We start from the raw sequence: 16308 nt of genomic DNA on the forward strand, positions 1-16308 counted from the left end.
TGCTGCTCTAGCAACTAACCTAGTGACCTAATGTATTGGGTCATGTCATGATATTTTTTTCAGAGGCTTTATGTCCAGGTTGCTCAATTTAACATACACGTATCCTTAATGCTGTTGAGATTTTACAAGGATGGCGCTCTCACATATCTAAGAATCCAAAAGCGCCATTAGGCGAACGTTTACGGTATGTATATTAGATATTGCTGCCATGTGTTTATGCTCTTATGTTGTTTTGTGTTTCTGTGGTAAAGCGCTATGAAAACCAGCTTTTACTATTTTTGCATGCAAGTAATTAATTTTAATGATTCACTTGATTTTGTTGTTTTTCGTATAGGTTAAATTTGTGAATTTCCTCTGTCAAAGCCTACGATGCGTATTCCACGTTTGCTGTTTTGTTCTTTTGTGCTTTTAAAGCACTCCATTTCTGTGCAATATGCATTGTATATGCTTTTCCAATTTCTTGCCTCTTGCACTGGTGCCTATTTCACATTTCCATTTTTTGCTGATTCTGCGTGTGCCTTCTTTTGATTTGGTCCTTGTGTGAAATATGCATCTTGTGTTCTTTTGGCTTTGATTTTGCATGTTTATTGTTGTATATTTCACATGCTACTGTCCCCCCTTTGCTCGCCCCTGACGTAACTGTGCAATATACATCAGCTTATTTATTTTTTGTTTATTTTAAAATGTTAGTTCGTATCTTTTAAATTCTGTATATTTAAATATTGTTGCCATGTGTTTATGCTTTTATGTATGCTTTGTAAAGCGCATTGAGATTTGTTGTAATGCGCTATATAAGAATAAATTATTATTATTATTATTATTATTATGATTCGCACATATGTCACTAGCAAATTTGAGGTGAACCAAAGAATATTTGGTTGTGTTTGATATGGTTCTATATCACTCATACATAAATTCTAGTCACATTCATTGCTTGATGACCATGTTATCATTTTTACCATCAGCCTCTGTGCGATAGTTTTTAGCATCACCGTAGAGCGCGATGTGTGGACTAGGGTGTACGGTACCCTGCCTCTTAGCCTTGACGATTTAGTTTATGAGTTGGATCCCAAATGTGATGAAGTCACGGCAAAACATATTGATGAAAAAATATATTTACTACCAATAATAGTATTTTGAAGCAACAGAATTTATGTACAAGTGATACCAAATTAAACAATTATTTACTGTCTTCAATTTGAGTCATGGTCGAAACATAATCACTCAGTGAAAGATGTCCTGTTCCATTCCAGTCTCCATTCGCTCAATCCACCTTTCACATTTTGACCATCTCACTCATAGACAGATACAGTTCCAATGCCAACAGGCAAGTACCAAGTCCAAGTCCTTGCATAAACCTACTATATCAATCCACATGTGTTACCTATCTATGTTTGATTGTGTTTGAGACAGTTCTGTGGTACCCTTGGAGTCTCTTTTGACCTCAGGCTCTGTCATAAGTACGTATGTGCTCATGAGATGAAGAGATGATAAGCCCATCAAAACTGCAAGAGAATCAAATCAATAACCAAGTTTATTTTCATAAAAGCAAAAAAACATCATGTGATAATGTAACCGTCCACCACAAACCTTTTGTATAGTCTGCCCCTAAGTCAATTTTGCTTTGTTTCATATTTAAAAACTAGACGTTATAAGCTTTAAAATGGTATATCATTTCACTTCATACCGCAGCAGCTGAAGGGGCTATCCCATCATGTATTGCAGTGGACCTGTTTGTTAGCGTAAAATATATAAGTAGGAGCAGCTGAGCTGCAATGACACCTATGAATAGTTTCACAATACTTTTTAGGTCTTTTTGGAAAAAAATGCATATCTTTAATCAATACGATAATGTTCAAATGATCGTCGGCTTTTCCTCTCAGCTAAATAATAAATATCATAATATCATAGTATTACTTCAAAATATCAATTTTTGATAACTTGCCATAACATGTGTATTATATCGCTAATTAAAAAACACACCAAAATTATTTGATATCAGAAGGACCTTCTTCGTATTCAGAATGCAATTCGATATGTCTGGTGTGCAATCATGTCCCACAAAAAAAAAAAGTGCTAACATTGCTATCCGAGCCCTTAAGTGAGTAATTTGAAGTTGAGGGATTTTGTTTACATTTTAGGGCTCATATTGAAATTCCCTTTACACAGGAAGGTGTGCGCCATCCTGCAGCTTTCCTGTGCTAGCCTTCTTTGTTAAAATCCTGGGCAGGGTGTATCACTGATGCATATAATCCATCCGCTTTTATGACCGAAGCTTTCCTGAGGCGCGCTTAGCGGGGAATCCTGCCTTCTTTCTGTGTCAAAAGCGTGGTAGGGTATTTCAATATGAGCCCTAAATGTCATATGCAATTCTATCATGGTACCGCAAAGCATGATCGGATACTCTTGTCAGCTGCTGTAACTTTATACAATATGCAGAAATGGAGTTACGGTTGGTTTATCTTTGCACTTTAAGTACATTACGAATATGACTTTGATGCACATTTTGACCTGCAACTCAAAATCAAATTTGCCGACTTCACAAGAGGTTCGTGGTGGATGGCCACATATATATATATGCGAATAACAGTGGTTCTTGAATTGGGCTTTTTAAGTTGAAATCTATACACCCCCTATGGAGGACATTAACTTTAATCTCTCACACACAGGGCCGGGTGTTGATTTCAAAACAGAGCGGTTTCAAATTTGTAAGCCCCTGCATGATTCCTTTGACCCTTCTCCCCATGTCTGGGAAAACCTCCTGACTGCCCCCCCACACACGAACCAAGAGGGCACCACAACATCTTGTTTGACATCATCTACACCTGTGACAACATCGGAAGTGTCTCAACAACATCACTAGCAGCAAATCTTCAGAGCAAGAACAGTTACTAAAGACGCTGGTTGACCCTGTGAAAGCGTTTTAATTTAAAAGAAGTTTAATTTTGTTTTCTATTCCAGATGTAATCCACACTACTCATGTGGAAAATTTTGGAAATATCTACCACAGAAGGAGTATGTTTTTCAAATGTACATGTAATTGGTCAGAATCCGGGGTCAGAATTAATCATTTTGAAATCCATACTCCCTCTGTATAATGGCTCTACCTAAATCTTCCACAACTGGAGTGAGTATTTCAAATGGAAATTACCCAATTGTCTATTCTATCCAAAACTCATACCCCTCTGTGGAAAGCTTTAGTTAAATCTTCCACAGGGGTAGTGTGGATTTTAAATGGAATAACCCAATTTAGTATGTACTTACCAGTTGCCATAGCAAAGCAACTCAGTGGTCTTCCTTTCCACCACGCCCCTTTTTCTTTGGACAATCTCCCTCCTTGAAAGAACAGATATCCTCCACTAGCTATGCCTAAAATCCCGCAACCAAGTCTAACTTTACCATCTGAGAGATCGATGGTATTCTCTTCAGCCTGCTTTCTTTGTTCCTCCCACCACTTGCTAAGCTCAGAAAGTGCTTTATCACCAGGCATTTTGGATCTACAGCTTTTATTTGCTTGTGTATGTATGTTAGGAGATGTTAGATCTGGATGAAGAGAAAAAAAAGTCAAGAATTTATCAGTGAATAAATGTAATATACTGCGCACAATAAGTATCAGAACACTTGAAACAAAAGCAATATTTCAAAGACACTAAACCTAATTCATCAAATTAAGTAATCAATAGATGGAGAATTTTGTTCTGTGTATTTTGAATCCTCCATTCAGACTGCATTGAAGACTTGTTTGATCAAGAAATCTATCCTCAATCCAAGCCACTGATAAACCAGTGATGGATAGAGAAGAGAGCTGTCTGTTATCTCAAATCGTCCGCAATTTACTCGAGAACTTCAGCTTTCCTGATGCACCCCTAAGTATAGGAAATTTGTGTAGTTGGACTAGCGGCATGTCGGACTAGTGAAAAACATCCCACCTTCGTCCTTCATCATATGGGTTTCTATCGTGCTACGGTGGAAACAAAATGTGTATAATTTTCCATTAGCCACACAATTTCAATGGACCCTAGACAAAACCTGCGCAGCCCCAAATGAAAAATAGTACGGTACTATTGATCTCAGTGAGGGACCATAGTTTTAACCAGAACCTCGAATGAAGGCAGTATTTGTTTTATATCCTTCATTCAGATTTTTTGTTCATTGATTGGTTTAAGATTACAAGAAAACTCCACCATGCTGCGAGATAGGCCTAGGTATATAGGGCCTATGCATGGTAGACCGGTTTAGGCGGTCCAACCAAGGACTCGCACTGTCATGTTCACATGTTTGTATTGTTCTCAGAAAAAATCTGTGTTTTCTACCTATGGCGCTCTAGCTGCAATACAGCCATGCAGCAAGATACAGGGGTGGAATTTCGTAAAGTGCCACAGGAGTCCAAGTGGATTCTCGCAAGAGAGTTTTGCGAGAGTCCATGGATTCCCGTAAATGGATTCTCGTTGTACAATCTTGCGGGAGTCCAAAAGGTATTATATGTAGGCCTACGTAAAATGCATTCAAACAAACAAACAAATAAAATAACAAAGTTAAGTTTTTAATATATGTGTCGATCATACTCTCACCTCCATATATGTCATTGTATCTTTGGCGACTTTTCCTTTATATTTTGGAGGCTTTGAGTTTTAAGGCGTGTTGAACTTAAACGTAAGTTCGCTGAGCCGATCATTTCCAGCGGGAGTCCACATGGACTCTCGCAATAGGACTTTTACGGGAGTCTCTGCGAGAGTCGACTCTCGGACTCCCGCCGAAATTCCACCCTGAAGATATGTAACTTTAACTTTAAGATAGTAAAACGTAAAACCTGTCATGCTGTATATTATATATAGGTATGAGAGGCAAACCATGGCAGTTAACATATTTGCTAGTCAGCCAAATTGCCCTACACCGGGGCCCAAACACAATACATATTTACATAGAAATTTAAGGGGGTACTACATGTACACCCCTGGCCAATTTTGTGCCTACTTTTGCATTTTTCTCAGAAATTATAGCGCATTGGTGACAGGTAAGATATGTATATTATAGGGGCAAAGACTACAACTATTGCACTGAAAATTCAGCAACTCAAGGCAAGTAGTTAAATTGATTTATTGATCAAATATTGGTTTTCCCTCATTTTTGACTGTAACACCACAACTGTTGTCTGTGCTGAAATAAAATTTCCATTTTTTGTGATGAGATGAGACAATCGCACATGGAATTTTAGAGGGATTGTGATAGCAGTTCCACTATAATGAGACCCGGGGGGCTTGATGAACTGAAATTTCAACATATTTGTGGGGCTCTGAACTACAGAGATGTCACAGGCTGACCCAAAAAAATCCTGAACTTGCGGAGCTTAGCGAGCAAAGCGAGCGGAGCTCTCACCCAGCACGGCCGGGGGGTCCGGGGGCGAAGCCAGATGGTTTCTGCATGTTTAGCACCACAGGAAAGGCCATTTCAGAGGGTAAAAAGAACATAATCAAAGCTCCTGGCTTGTTCTACACTTTTAATAAAAAGTGCTTCCTTCTTCCAGAAAACATGCTTTATATAAAAGATTCGAGTTTCCTATACTTTTATGCACAAGAGACACTCTTAAAAAATGTTTTTTGGCTTTATTACAAGACCAATATATGGCTGATGTTGATATGTGAAGCAGAAAAATAAAGCAATAATTAACCATTTGTGCTTGGCATCCACTGCCTGCCCCACCCCACACCACCCATCCCCACCAACCGGCACCCCATCCTGGGCCTTGATGGTCAGTGTGCTTTTAGTTTCAGGACGACAAACCTTTTAGCCAATATAGCACCCCAAAAGAAACCATTTTTGACATTAAAACCTGTTTTAGATTTTTTTGAAAAAATGCTTCCTTCATCCTAAAAAGTGGTTTTAAATGTTCAGTTTCCTATACTTTCCTATACTATATTAGTCTCGCGGCCAGACTGTATGTGGCTATCACGAACATACAGTCTGGGAAACTGAAGGATCTACGTGATTGTGATTGGACAGTCGATTCTGAGTGTCAAGTCACGCAATTGATATAACATCGTTCGCAATTGGTCAAGATACCATGACGTAATTTAACCCGGGAAGCCGTTCGTAAGCTGGCTGCAGTGTATTACGGGGTGATTTCCCGGGAACTGTGTACGTTTGTTTACGAGGATTTTATGTAAACAAACAAGGTGTTAAACATGAACAAAAGAAAGTATAATTAAAATGCTGTGTGGCGATCCGAGTGACACTTTATGGATACAATTTGTATGCATTTACCGTCACCGGCGCGGCAGACATCTGAAGCACGCTCGCGACAGAGACAGGGCAGTTTTGTTCTGATCTAAGAAAGCTTAAAAGTGACGTGAGTATATTTATATTTAATTAAATAATTAGGTGGCTGGCATTTTCTTCGGAAGGGGGTGGGTCTCAAATATACTTGGGGGGGGGGGGGAAAACAATTTTTAAACCAAAAAATGGGGGGGGTTAAAATTTTTTTAAACACCCAAAATAGGGGTTTGTAGAATTATTAAGGGCTGGCGACTAAAATTTTCACGCAGCATGCGTCTTTGATTCTTCTTCACAATCAAAATGTGCATACAATCTATAGCTATATAATGCAATTTTTGTATGCACTTCCCGCGTCTTCATCGCTCTTAGCCTTTGGCGCACTCCGCTTGAGTTCCGGCAATGAATGTTTTGTCTTGAGTGCGTGTAGGTGGAAGGGGTGGGGGTGGGGTTGGTCATAAAATTTTGACCCAAGATAAGGGGTGGTTAAAAAGTTTTGGCCACGATAGGGGGGTCATAAAAATTGACTCTGGTCACTGACATATTTGGGAAAATTTGAGAAAATGCCAGCCCCTTATACTAGGTGCTTTACATGAATTGAATCCTACAGTCTGAGGGCCGATGACACACATTCGATGGGTGTAAGGTGCTTGCATGGAGGTCATTAGTTCAAATCATCCTCCACTGACCTCCAGATTTGGCGCTCAGAAGACATGCAAATGCATTTGCATGTCTTCTGGAGCATGTCTGGAGGATGATTTGAACTGATGACCTTCCGTGCAATAATTAGGGGTTGTGCAATAATTATGAGCCGGGGAGGGTAAAATTTCGAACGTTTCGCTAAAAATTGCTTGCCCCACCTCTCTCAACCTGCCAAAATTATTTGCCCCCCTTGCGCATGGCCGCATGCCAAATTTTTGGGATCCTAATTTACAAGATACATGTTGCGGGCGCAGGAAGCAGGAATTTTTGCGTATTTAAGCATTTCCGTACTGTTTTCCTAAGCCTTTTTAGAGCGTTTTATTTAAAAGGCGCCACATGAATGTGTGCCAAAAATTCCTAGCACCCCCAATTTTACCCTCCAGGGCTCATAATTATTGCACAGCCCCTATGTACCGCAGGGTGGTGAATTGGGGGGGGGGGGCAAAGTTTTTTTGGTAGGCCAAAGGGAGGTTTGATTTTAAAATAGGTGACGAAAAAATAAAACCCTGTTCTATGGGGCTGACCTACTGAGATTTTTCCAAAATTGGGAAACAATTTAAGTTTACAAATGAATGCCACTGAGTAAACCAAATGTTGGGAGGGTAATTTTAAAGTTTGACTAGCTATAAAAATGTACCTACAGTCCACCTGATCTGCAACCAGTATGTGACCAGTCACAGTGTATCATTTTCAATTTACCAAAAAAATTGTTTGATTTTAAACAATAAAAATATTTTATTCTTTTTCCTTTAAAATTTACAGGTTGAGGTGGTAAGCCGAGTGGTTGACCAAGCCTGGGAAACTTACAGAAGCCACCTGGGAGTCAGCAATATGAGGTTCCACATTCTGCGTTATTAGTCCAATGTACACTGGTGTGGCAACAAGCACTCCACAAACAACTTTTAATTTAACACATTCCAATTTAGAAACTAAATTTATGCAGTGAACTGTGGCAACAAATGAATATGGATTGACATTGTTTCATGTTACGTGAATCACGCTATTGTGGACCATCCTTCTGATACTTGAGTGTTTGGACAAGCGGAACGGTCTTTTGTCTACCTCTCTGTTTGTAAACAAACCAGGAGGTCGAAATTGTCCTGTTCGCGACCTACCAAGATCGGCGGAGTAGTACGGCACTATGAGAAAGTATGCAATTCAATTCCCATTCAAACGTGTGGGAAACTGAAAGTGCATAATCCCCACTATCCATGATCATGATGATGTACATGTTTTGTTTTTTAATTGATGCATTGAAATGTTGGCATTGAATATTTTTGATGAAAGTCAAGACTTTGTCGACAAAATGTAACTTTGCTACGGAAAGTGCTATGATGACAAAACGGTTTTCAATTTTGACTTTCTTTACTCAAGGGCTTTAATTTGATATATAAAATGATGCAGTTTGATTGTAAATTTGAATTCACCTTCAAACGTTCTATAAAGCATGCATTGCAATTGCATGATGATGATAAGCTTACTGTTTACACCATCCATATACACTCATCATGCACTTTCTTTGTGTCGCTGAAACGACGTTTCCGCCCGTTTCTTTGTTTGATTTATTCTCATTTGACCCCTCAATTGGTAACAGAGAAGCACAATTACAATTTTATATAAATTAAAGTACATTTAAAGACGAAAACAAATCTTACAAGGTTACTGAAAATCCTGCGATTTCCGAAATGGGCGGTTCCATCAGATTGGATCCCACTTTTTGATGAAGCACCACATATCACATTTTAGAGAATAAACGATAGAATTTTTATTTTGCCTATCCTCTACCGTGTGATAGACGACAGGCAGGTCCAATATTTTGAGTAGTGGATGTAGTAATAAAAATATTGGACCTGCCTGTCGTCTATCATAGGTAGAGGATAGGCAAAATAAAAAGTCCTATCGTTTAATTCTCATTCTTTAATAGTCAGTTAAAGCCATATTATAACATTTGCTGTTGAGGACGCCCTCACTGATTTTTTAAAATTCATTTTTTTACACAATTATATTGTACTTTATTAAACCAATATACTGACCTGCAAAAATCAAGACTCTAGGTGCTGTAGTTTTGTCAAAATCCGAGATTTTGAATAAAGCGCCGGAACCGGCGTCTTATTATTACGATGGAATTATTAGTCGAACGCATGCACGATGTTCATAACACACAGTGCGGACGGTGATCTACACAACAAAGGGTCGTACCATAACATGACCGAAGGAGTGGTACGTATTGGCGACATACTGCGCTGGTAGTAAATTCCAATTTTCTTTGCTTTGACGTAGTTGTTCGGCTCAAAAATAAAGGGGATATATCTGACAGTAAAACTAACATTTTATGTCAAAGAAATGCTAATCTATTTTGTATGATAATGTTATAATATTGCTTTAACTGTAAACAATTTTTTTAAAGCAAAAACTAAGTTACCGTCATAAAAACTCCCCTCATTATAAAATGAACGAAACTTGTTTACAACTTCACGTATTCTGTTGCGGCGTGCTGCTAGCGCGTCAGCGTATTCCGCACTAGTCTCACGCATTACAGCGCAATACATACGCATGCACTCTACAAGCGTGTAAGGCATTATCAAGACGCATGATGAAGTGGGATCGTCTACAGCCTAATAAACGGCACCCGAAATCTAGCGAAAAAAAAAAAAAAATGTGTCTACAAACTAGACCACTCCCACTGACTAAGAATTAGGGATCTTCTAAAAAAAAGGGGCTGTGCAAAGCCAATAATCATAAGGGGGCTGGCTTTTTCTTCGGGGGGTGGGGTGGGGGTCACAAAAATACAGGGGGTCATAGAAATTTCAGACCCAAAGTAGGGGGGGGTTATAATTTTTTTAACACCAAAAATAGGGGGGGTTATAGAATTATTAAGTTGCGCGCTATGCGCACGCATTCTTTAACTTCACAATTGAAATGTGCATACAATCTATGCAAAAATTTTACACGCTTTGTGCGCCTTCTTTACACTAATAATAAAATTTTTAATTTTATAGGGGGGGTCATTAAAAAATTGACTCCGGTCACCGCCATATTTGGGATCCCCTCCCTAAAGCAGAGATGCCAATGGGTTATGAAAAAAAAAATCTGAAAATTGCGAACGTAGGGAGCGAAGCGACCGAAGTCTCGCCCCCACGGCCGGGGGTCCAAGGGCCCGCTTAAGGGCCCCTGGTGGGGTCCAGGGGCAAAGCCCCGGTTGGGGTTGAGGGGGCCCCCCAAAGCCAGAGGGTTTCTACACATTTTACACTGCAGGAGACACCATTTCTGAGGGTAAAATTACATTCAAATGGATTAAAAAATAAGGTTATTTTGAGAAAACAAGCCTAGATAGCAGTATTGAAGACTATCTATTATACATGTAATATTCTTCAAGGCTTGTTTTCTCAAAATTATACCATAAAATATGCAAATTAGGTACCTAAGCCCAGGCAATTTTAGCAGAATTAGCACCCCAAAAGGCCATTTTTAACATAAAAACCAGTTTTAGACTTTTTTGAAAAAAATGCTTCCTTCATCCCAAAAAAGTGGTTTTAAATGTTCAGTTTCCTATACTTTTGTACATGAGAGACCATTTTCCAAAGTATTTTTTGGCCTAATAACATGGCCTACATGGCTGATATGGATATATATAATGCGTAATATAAAAACGATGATTCATCAAATTTTTGACCCCCCCCCCTATTTTTTGGTTAAATTTTCAAAAAAATATTTTTTGCCAATAAAGCAAGTTATATTCCTTAAATTACTTGTTATTTAATGTTGGAAACCATATAAATACTGCTTACTTCAACAACAACAAAATTGCCAATTTTATTTTACAAGTTGGATAAAGTTGTACATTTTAATTACTTTTACTTCTACTGAACAGCTAGCAATGTATATTAATTCAATGTGTTCCTGACTGTTCAATAGAAGCAAAAGTATTCAAAATGTACAACTTTATCCAACTTTGTAAAATAAAATTGGCACTTTTTGTTGTTGAAATAGCAGTATTTCTATGGTTTCAACCTTGAATAACAAGTAATTTAGGTCTATAACTTGCTTTTTAACCAAAAATATTTTTGAAAATTAAAAAAATTTTTTTTTTTTTTTTAGAAAATCTGATATTTTTGGAAAAATACAAAAAATCGGAATTCCGATTTAAATCGGAAGATTGGCATCTCTGCTAAAGGGCTGTGCAATACGGGGCTGCGCAATAATTATGAGCCCTGGGGAGGGTAAAATTGGGGGGCCAAGAAATTTTTAGCGAGCCGAAGGGGGGGGGCAAGCAATTTTGGCAAGACGAGAGGGGGGGCAATCAATTTTGGCACACATTCTTGAGGCGCCTTTTAAATAAGGCTTCGGAAAACCATACAGAAACACTTTCCTGCTTGCTGCGCTCAGTGGCGCAACATGTAGGCCTACCTGGTATATAGACCATTTAAGGTTTGCAAATTGGGGGGCAAGGGGGGGCAAAGATTTTTGGTGGGCCGAGAGGGGGGGGCAAGCGATTTTTGGTGGGCAGAGGGGGTCAAGCAATTTTTGGCAAGCCGCTTGAAATTTTACCCCCGGGGCTCATAATTATTGCACAGCCCCTAATTATGAGCCCTGGTGGGAGGGTAAAATGGGGGGGGAGGCAAGCTGAGGGAGGGGGGGACAAGCATTTTTTGGCACATTCATGGGCGCCTTTTCAAAAGCTAGGAAAACAATACGGAATCGTTTAAATATACAAACTTTCCTGATCGCTGCGCTCGCAACATGTATTTAGACCATGTAAGGTTTGCAAATTGGGATCCCAAAAATTTGGCATGTGCAAAGTGGGGCTGGGTGGGGCAAAGATTTCTTTGAAGGCTGGGGGGGGGAGCAGGGCTATCAACTTTTGGGATTGGCGTGGGATACTGTTGAACACCTGGACAGAATTATTAAAAATCACTTTCCCCCTTTCGACCTGCCAAAAATCACCTGACCCCTGAAATGACCGGCGAACCAGGGGTATAACTAAAATGAAGACATAATTGAAGCCATTTGGCAGCACATTTTGGCACTATTGTGTAAGATTTTAGGGGCCTTTATTAGATTCCCAGGGGGTAGGAAGTTGGGGTGGGGCATTTTTTTTTCAGCAGCCAAAGGCGGCAATTTACAAACAAAACAAAAATTTCAGGCGAGGTTGGGTTTTTTTTCGCAGCCAAAGGCGGCAATTTTTTAAATTTTATTTTCATGCATTTATACCGGTACACTGTGAGTTAGGTGGGGAAAGTTTTTTTTTAGTGGTTGTGGAGAAAGGTTTTTTTTTGTAGTGGGTGGAATTTTTTTTTTTCAAAAACTTCCTACGGCCACCCATGAGAATCTAATGCAAAGGGGGGGGCATGGGGCACATGCCCCCACGCTTGTTGGTCATTTGGGGAAATCAGTCATTCCGCTCGTTTACACTCCTAATCAGACTCCATTCGGGAACTGAACAACCTGGCCCCACTTTCAATGTGCTGCGCACACCACTGGGTGTGTCCCTTACTTTGAAAAAGCCGAAAATGACGGTGAAATGACAGCCCAGCCAATTTTCACTATTATATATAAATTATTGCTTTAAACATAAAGTGCTCGGTGTTTAGCCTAAAGCAGAAGCGAAAAGGGAGCCTCTTTATGCACAGGCCTAGTGAAAGTCCCGAACTGAAGCCATTTGGTGGCACTGGCATGGCGACTGCCATCTTTAGGGGGTGCCGAACTGGCCAATTCAGCATCGATTCTGCGCCATCAAGCAATGAAAGTCACAATTTTTGTGCGCATTACTTGTTTTCGTCGCATTATGACAAAGTAACACGTAGTCAAACACCCCACTGTTCTCACAAAATGAGTGGAAAGTCGCCAGGGAAAAAAGAGATATGGTTCATTGAACATGTCAGAAAACAAAAGAATTATTCATTGAAATAATGACTTTTGAAAGCTAGATGAGGGAGAAACCCTGACAGGTTACTTTCAAGAGATATGAATTTGGCATAACTCAAAATTAAAATTTGCAACTTTCCTCGCAATTTATGGCAACAGGTCTCACAACAGGCTAAAATCACTTCTTATTCACTTTTTTGTCTTTATTTCAATAACAGAATACAAAAGAGAATATGAAGCACTTTACAAACAATCAGAATGCATAGACTGAAATTGTACAAGAGCTTTAGGCTTGATTGTCACCGCGTACAAAGACACCTTAAAAATCCATGTTTAAGATGCTTATTCCAAAAAAATTGGCCCAATATTAATATCCGACTTATTGCTAGTTTGGTCCAACTAAAGGATACTGGAATAAATACTCTTATACATGTTGGTAATAGACATACTACTAGCGGTCACCCGTCTTTCGCGGTTCGTAAATAAATACAATTTTACAAAATGCATCACCACCCTCCAAGTTTTAATTTTATTGCGAATAATTTTATCAACTTCCTATTACCGATTGATCAGTCGTTTTATTTCTTTCATTTTAATCAACTTCTTTGTTGCCCCCCCCGTGTTGTCCCCTATCCTCCCGTTCTTTCCACTGTTAGTGTTCCCCTTAGCTCACATCCTCTTCTCCGCTCTGCCTCTTATCTGTCCGTAGTATCATGGCCAACCCATGGCACCCATGGCACCCTCCTCACTCATTTTGATTTTCCCGTGTTTATTATTCCCATTTGCGTCAGAGGCAGCGTGTTGATACGCGATGTGGCGAGACGACGCGAGTTAAATGATACGCGTTGTTTTTGTTTGACGCGGCGTGTTGATACGCGAAGACGCAAGATTTTTTTGTTTGACGCGATGTAGTTGTTAGGCGGACATGGTAACGGATGCTCACTATTTCGAGGTCCCTGGATATTTTTAAAGGTATTTTTGCTCATTTTTAGACTTTAATCACTAAGATTTTAAAAAATGAGGTGAATATGCAGCGTAACTCGGTGAATGATTAGGTTTGCAAAAGTGAAATTTGCAGTTGCATCACCACCGTTCGAGTTTTTATCACGAAAAGTTTTGCAACTCGGTAATTTGTTATAGATGTAAACATATAAAACAAGTCTTCAACACTTGTTTTTTTGTTCTGTATATTTCGGAGAAACGTACAAGAAAACCTGAGAAAGCCTTTTTCATCATCAGTGGGTGGTAGCTATGTTGATCCCCGGATTGATCCTCTAGCCAATCTGAATGTTGGCCATGTCCTAGGTATCTCCAGTAGAGAATCAGAAATTTGTGGGAGTTCACGGCCCCATTCCAGTTTTGGGCGGGGTTGGTCACCTGCATTATGCAAATAGCCTCCCTCACTTTGAGCTGAACAAACTTGTCTTTTCTACAGATGACAGTGAAACCACACTAAACAAGCCAGGGATGGGGGCCATGAACTATCATGAATTTATGATGCTCTCCAGACTACTGGAAATACCAAGGACACTACCAAAACATTATTAGTAGCAGGGTCTGCTACCAACGTCCACATTGGTAGAAGATCCACAGTCAACATTCCGCTGATGGTTTCTCCAATTACTATGGAACAAAAAAAGTGTGCGTTGAAGACTTGTTTTAAACTTTTACATATAAAGGATTCTGATTTAATTGCTATGTTTCATTTGGCAAAACTTGGTAATATTTTCTTTAATAATAATTAGACAATATTAGTGCTGTATTATTCTTGCATCTGGAGTACTTTACCCGTAGTTTGATCAGCTCGTAATCGGCAGGAATGGTTAGGCTTTTACTACTAGCCAAAAAGTAGACCCACATAAAGAGTGTCATAGTTGACATGTCTGGTCTATCTTTTGTGTGTTAAAGAAAGTAGACAAAGAATCCGACTTGAATTAATAATTTGTGTTGCTTCTTGTGTGATGTAACAATTCAATTCTTGAAATAAAATATATTGATATTAATCTGCGATGTTATAGGCCCCTTTATTACGAGTTGATCAAAGTATCGGACTGATATACACTGAGCTGAGCCACCATTATGTAGACGAGAGCTACTCTAATAATAATATGCACATATTTATTAAGCGCTTACAAAATTAATCTCGAAGCGCTGTACAAAGCATTAAAAACATAAAAACAAAAGCAAATATTATAGGCAAAAATATATAGATTAAAAACCTACACAAGAAACATAATAAAAGCATGCAACAAAATATAATAAAGGGCACGACAAGTGGGTGGCTATGGCAAAACGCATACGATGGAAAACCAAGAGCCAAACCATCCACCCGTCGTATGCGCATAAACACAATATTGCAAGGCAGTGCCGCACGGCAAGTGGATGGTTATGACAAAACGCACGAGAAAACAAAAGAAAGCCATCCATCCATCCACTCGCCACCCAAAACAAAACATGTAAGTCAAGGGAACGGCAGGCCAACGGCCCCTCCAACGAGACCGACAAACACCAAACCAGGAGAGAACAACTCCATCAGCCAACCGCTGCCTTTAACAAAAACAAGAATGGTAATACTGATCAATTAACAACAAAAGCAGCATAAATATGATAAACTAGTCAGTAGCATAAGCACATGTGAATAAATGAGTCTTTAATTGAGATTTGAATTGTCCGATGTTGCTTGCGTTCCTGATATGAAGTGGAAGACAGTTCCAGAGTTTTGGCGCGCACACTGCAAATCTCCTATTGCCGTGACGTTTTTGTGCGGGACGGCTTTTCCTCAAGCAAATATTGAGTAGAAGATCTGAGGCGACGCTTTTGGTTCATACCGGTTGATGAGTTCTGAGATGTAAATGGGAGCTGCATCAGAGAGTGACTTAAATGTCAGAAGCAAGATTTTATACTCAATTCTCTAATGCACCGGTAGCCAATGAAGTTCCCGCATTATCGGTGTTATGTGATCATATTTACGGATGCGAGCAACCACTCTTGCAGCGGCGTTTTGCATACGTTGTAACTTTGAAAGTTCTTTGAACACTCTAGTGGTAAAGGTGAATAGAGGGAAGGTGGTGTCATCCCCTATGTCAGCAAATCTAACCTCTCAGCTCTGCACCCAAATGTATTAGAAATGCACCCAAATGTATTAGGAATACACCCAAATGTATTAGGAATACACCCAAATGTATTAGGAATACACCCAAATGTATTAGGAATACACCCAAATGTATTAGGAATACACCCAAATGTATTAGAAATACACCTAAATGTATTAGAAATACACCCAAATGCATTAGAAAATCACCAAAATGTATTAGGAATACATCCAAATGTATTAGAAAGACACCCAAATGTATTAGGAATACACCCAAATGTATTAGAAATACACCCAAATGTATTAGAAATACACCCAAATGAATTAGAAATACACCCAAATGCATCCAAGAGCCAAATCCTACTATAATTCACCAGAAT

The 16308-nt window shown here is 39.2% G+C and overlaps 1 protein-coding gene across 1 annotated transcript; it reads right to left on the reverse strand.

Moving 5' to 3' along the window:
* Positions 1 to 823: 823 nt before the first annotated feature.
* Positions 824 to 8706, reverse strand: LOC140145924 (uncharacterized). The gene is made up of 3 exons (XM_072167652.1): positions 8628 to 8706; positions 3265 to 3543; positions 824 to 1505 (listed from the first exon to the last, which is right to left on the reverse strand). The coding sequence occupies exons 2-3, from the start codon at positions 3488 to 3490 to the stop codon at positions 1381 to 1383; spliced, it is 351 nt and encodes a 116-aa protein (XP_072023753.1). The 5' UTR covers positions 3491 to 3543; positions 8628 to 8706; the 3' UTR covers positions 824 to 1380.
* Between the last annotated feature and the right edge of the window lie 7602 nt (positions 8707 to 16308).

The sequence above is a fragment of the Amphiura filiformis genome, chromosome 2 (assembly GCF_039555335.1).
Source record: "Amphiura filiformis chromosome 2, Afil_fr2py, whole genome shotgun sequence".
Classification (NCBI taxonomy): Eukaryota; Metazoa; Echinodermata; class Ophiuroidea; order Amphilepidida; family Amphiuridae; genus Amphiura; species Amphiura filiformis.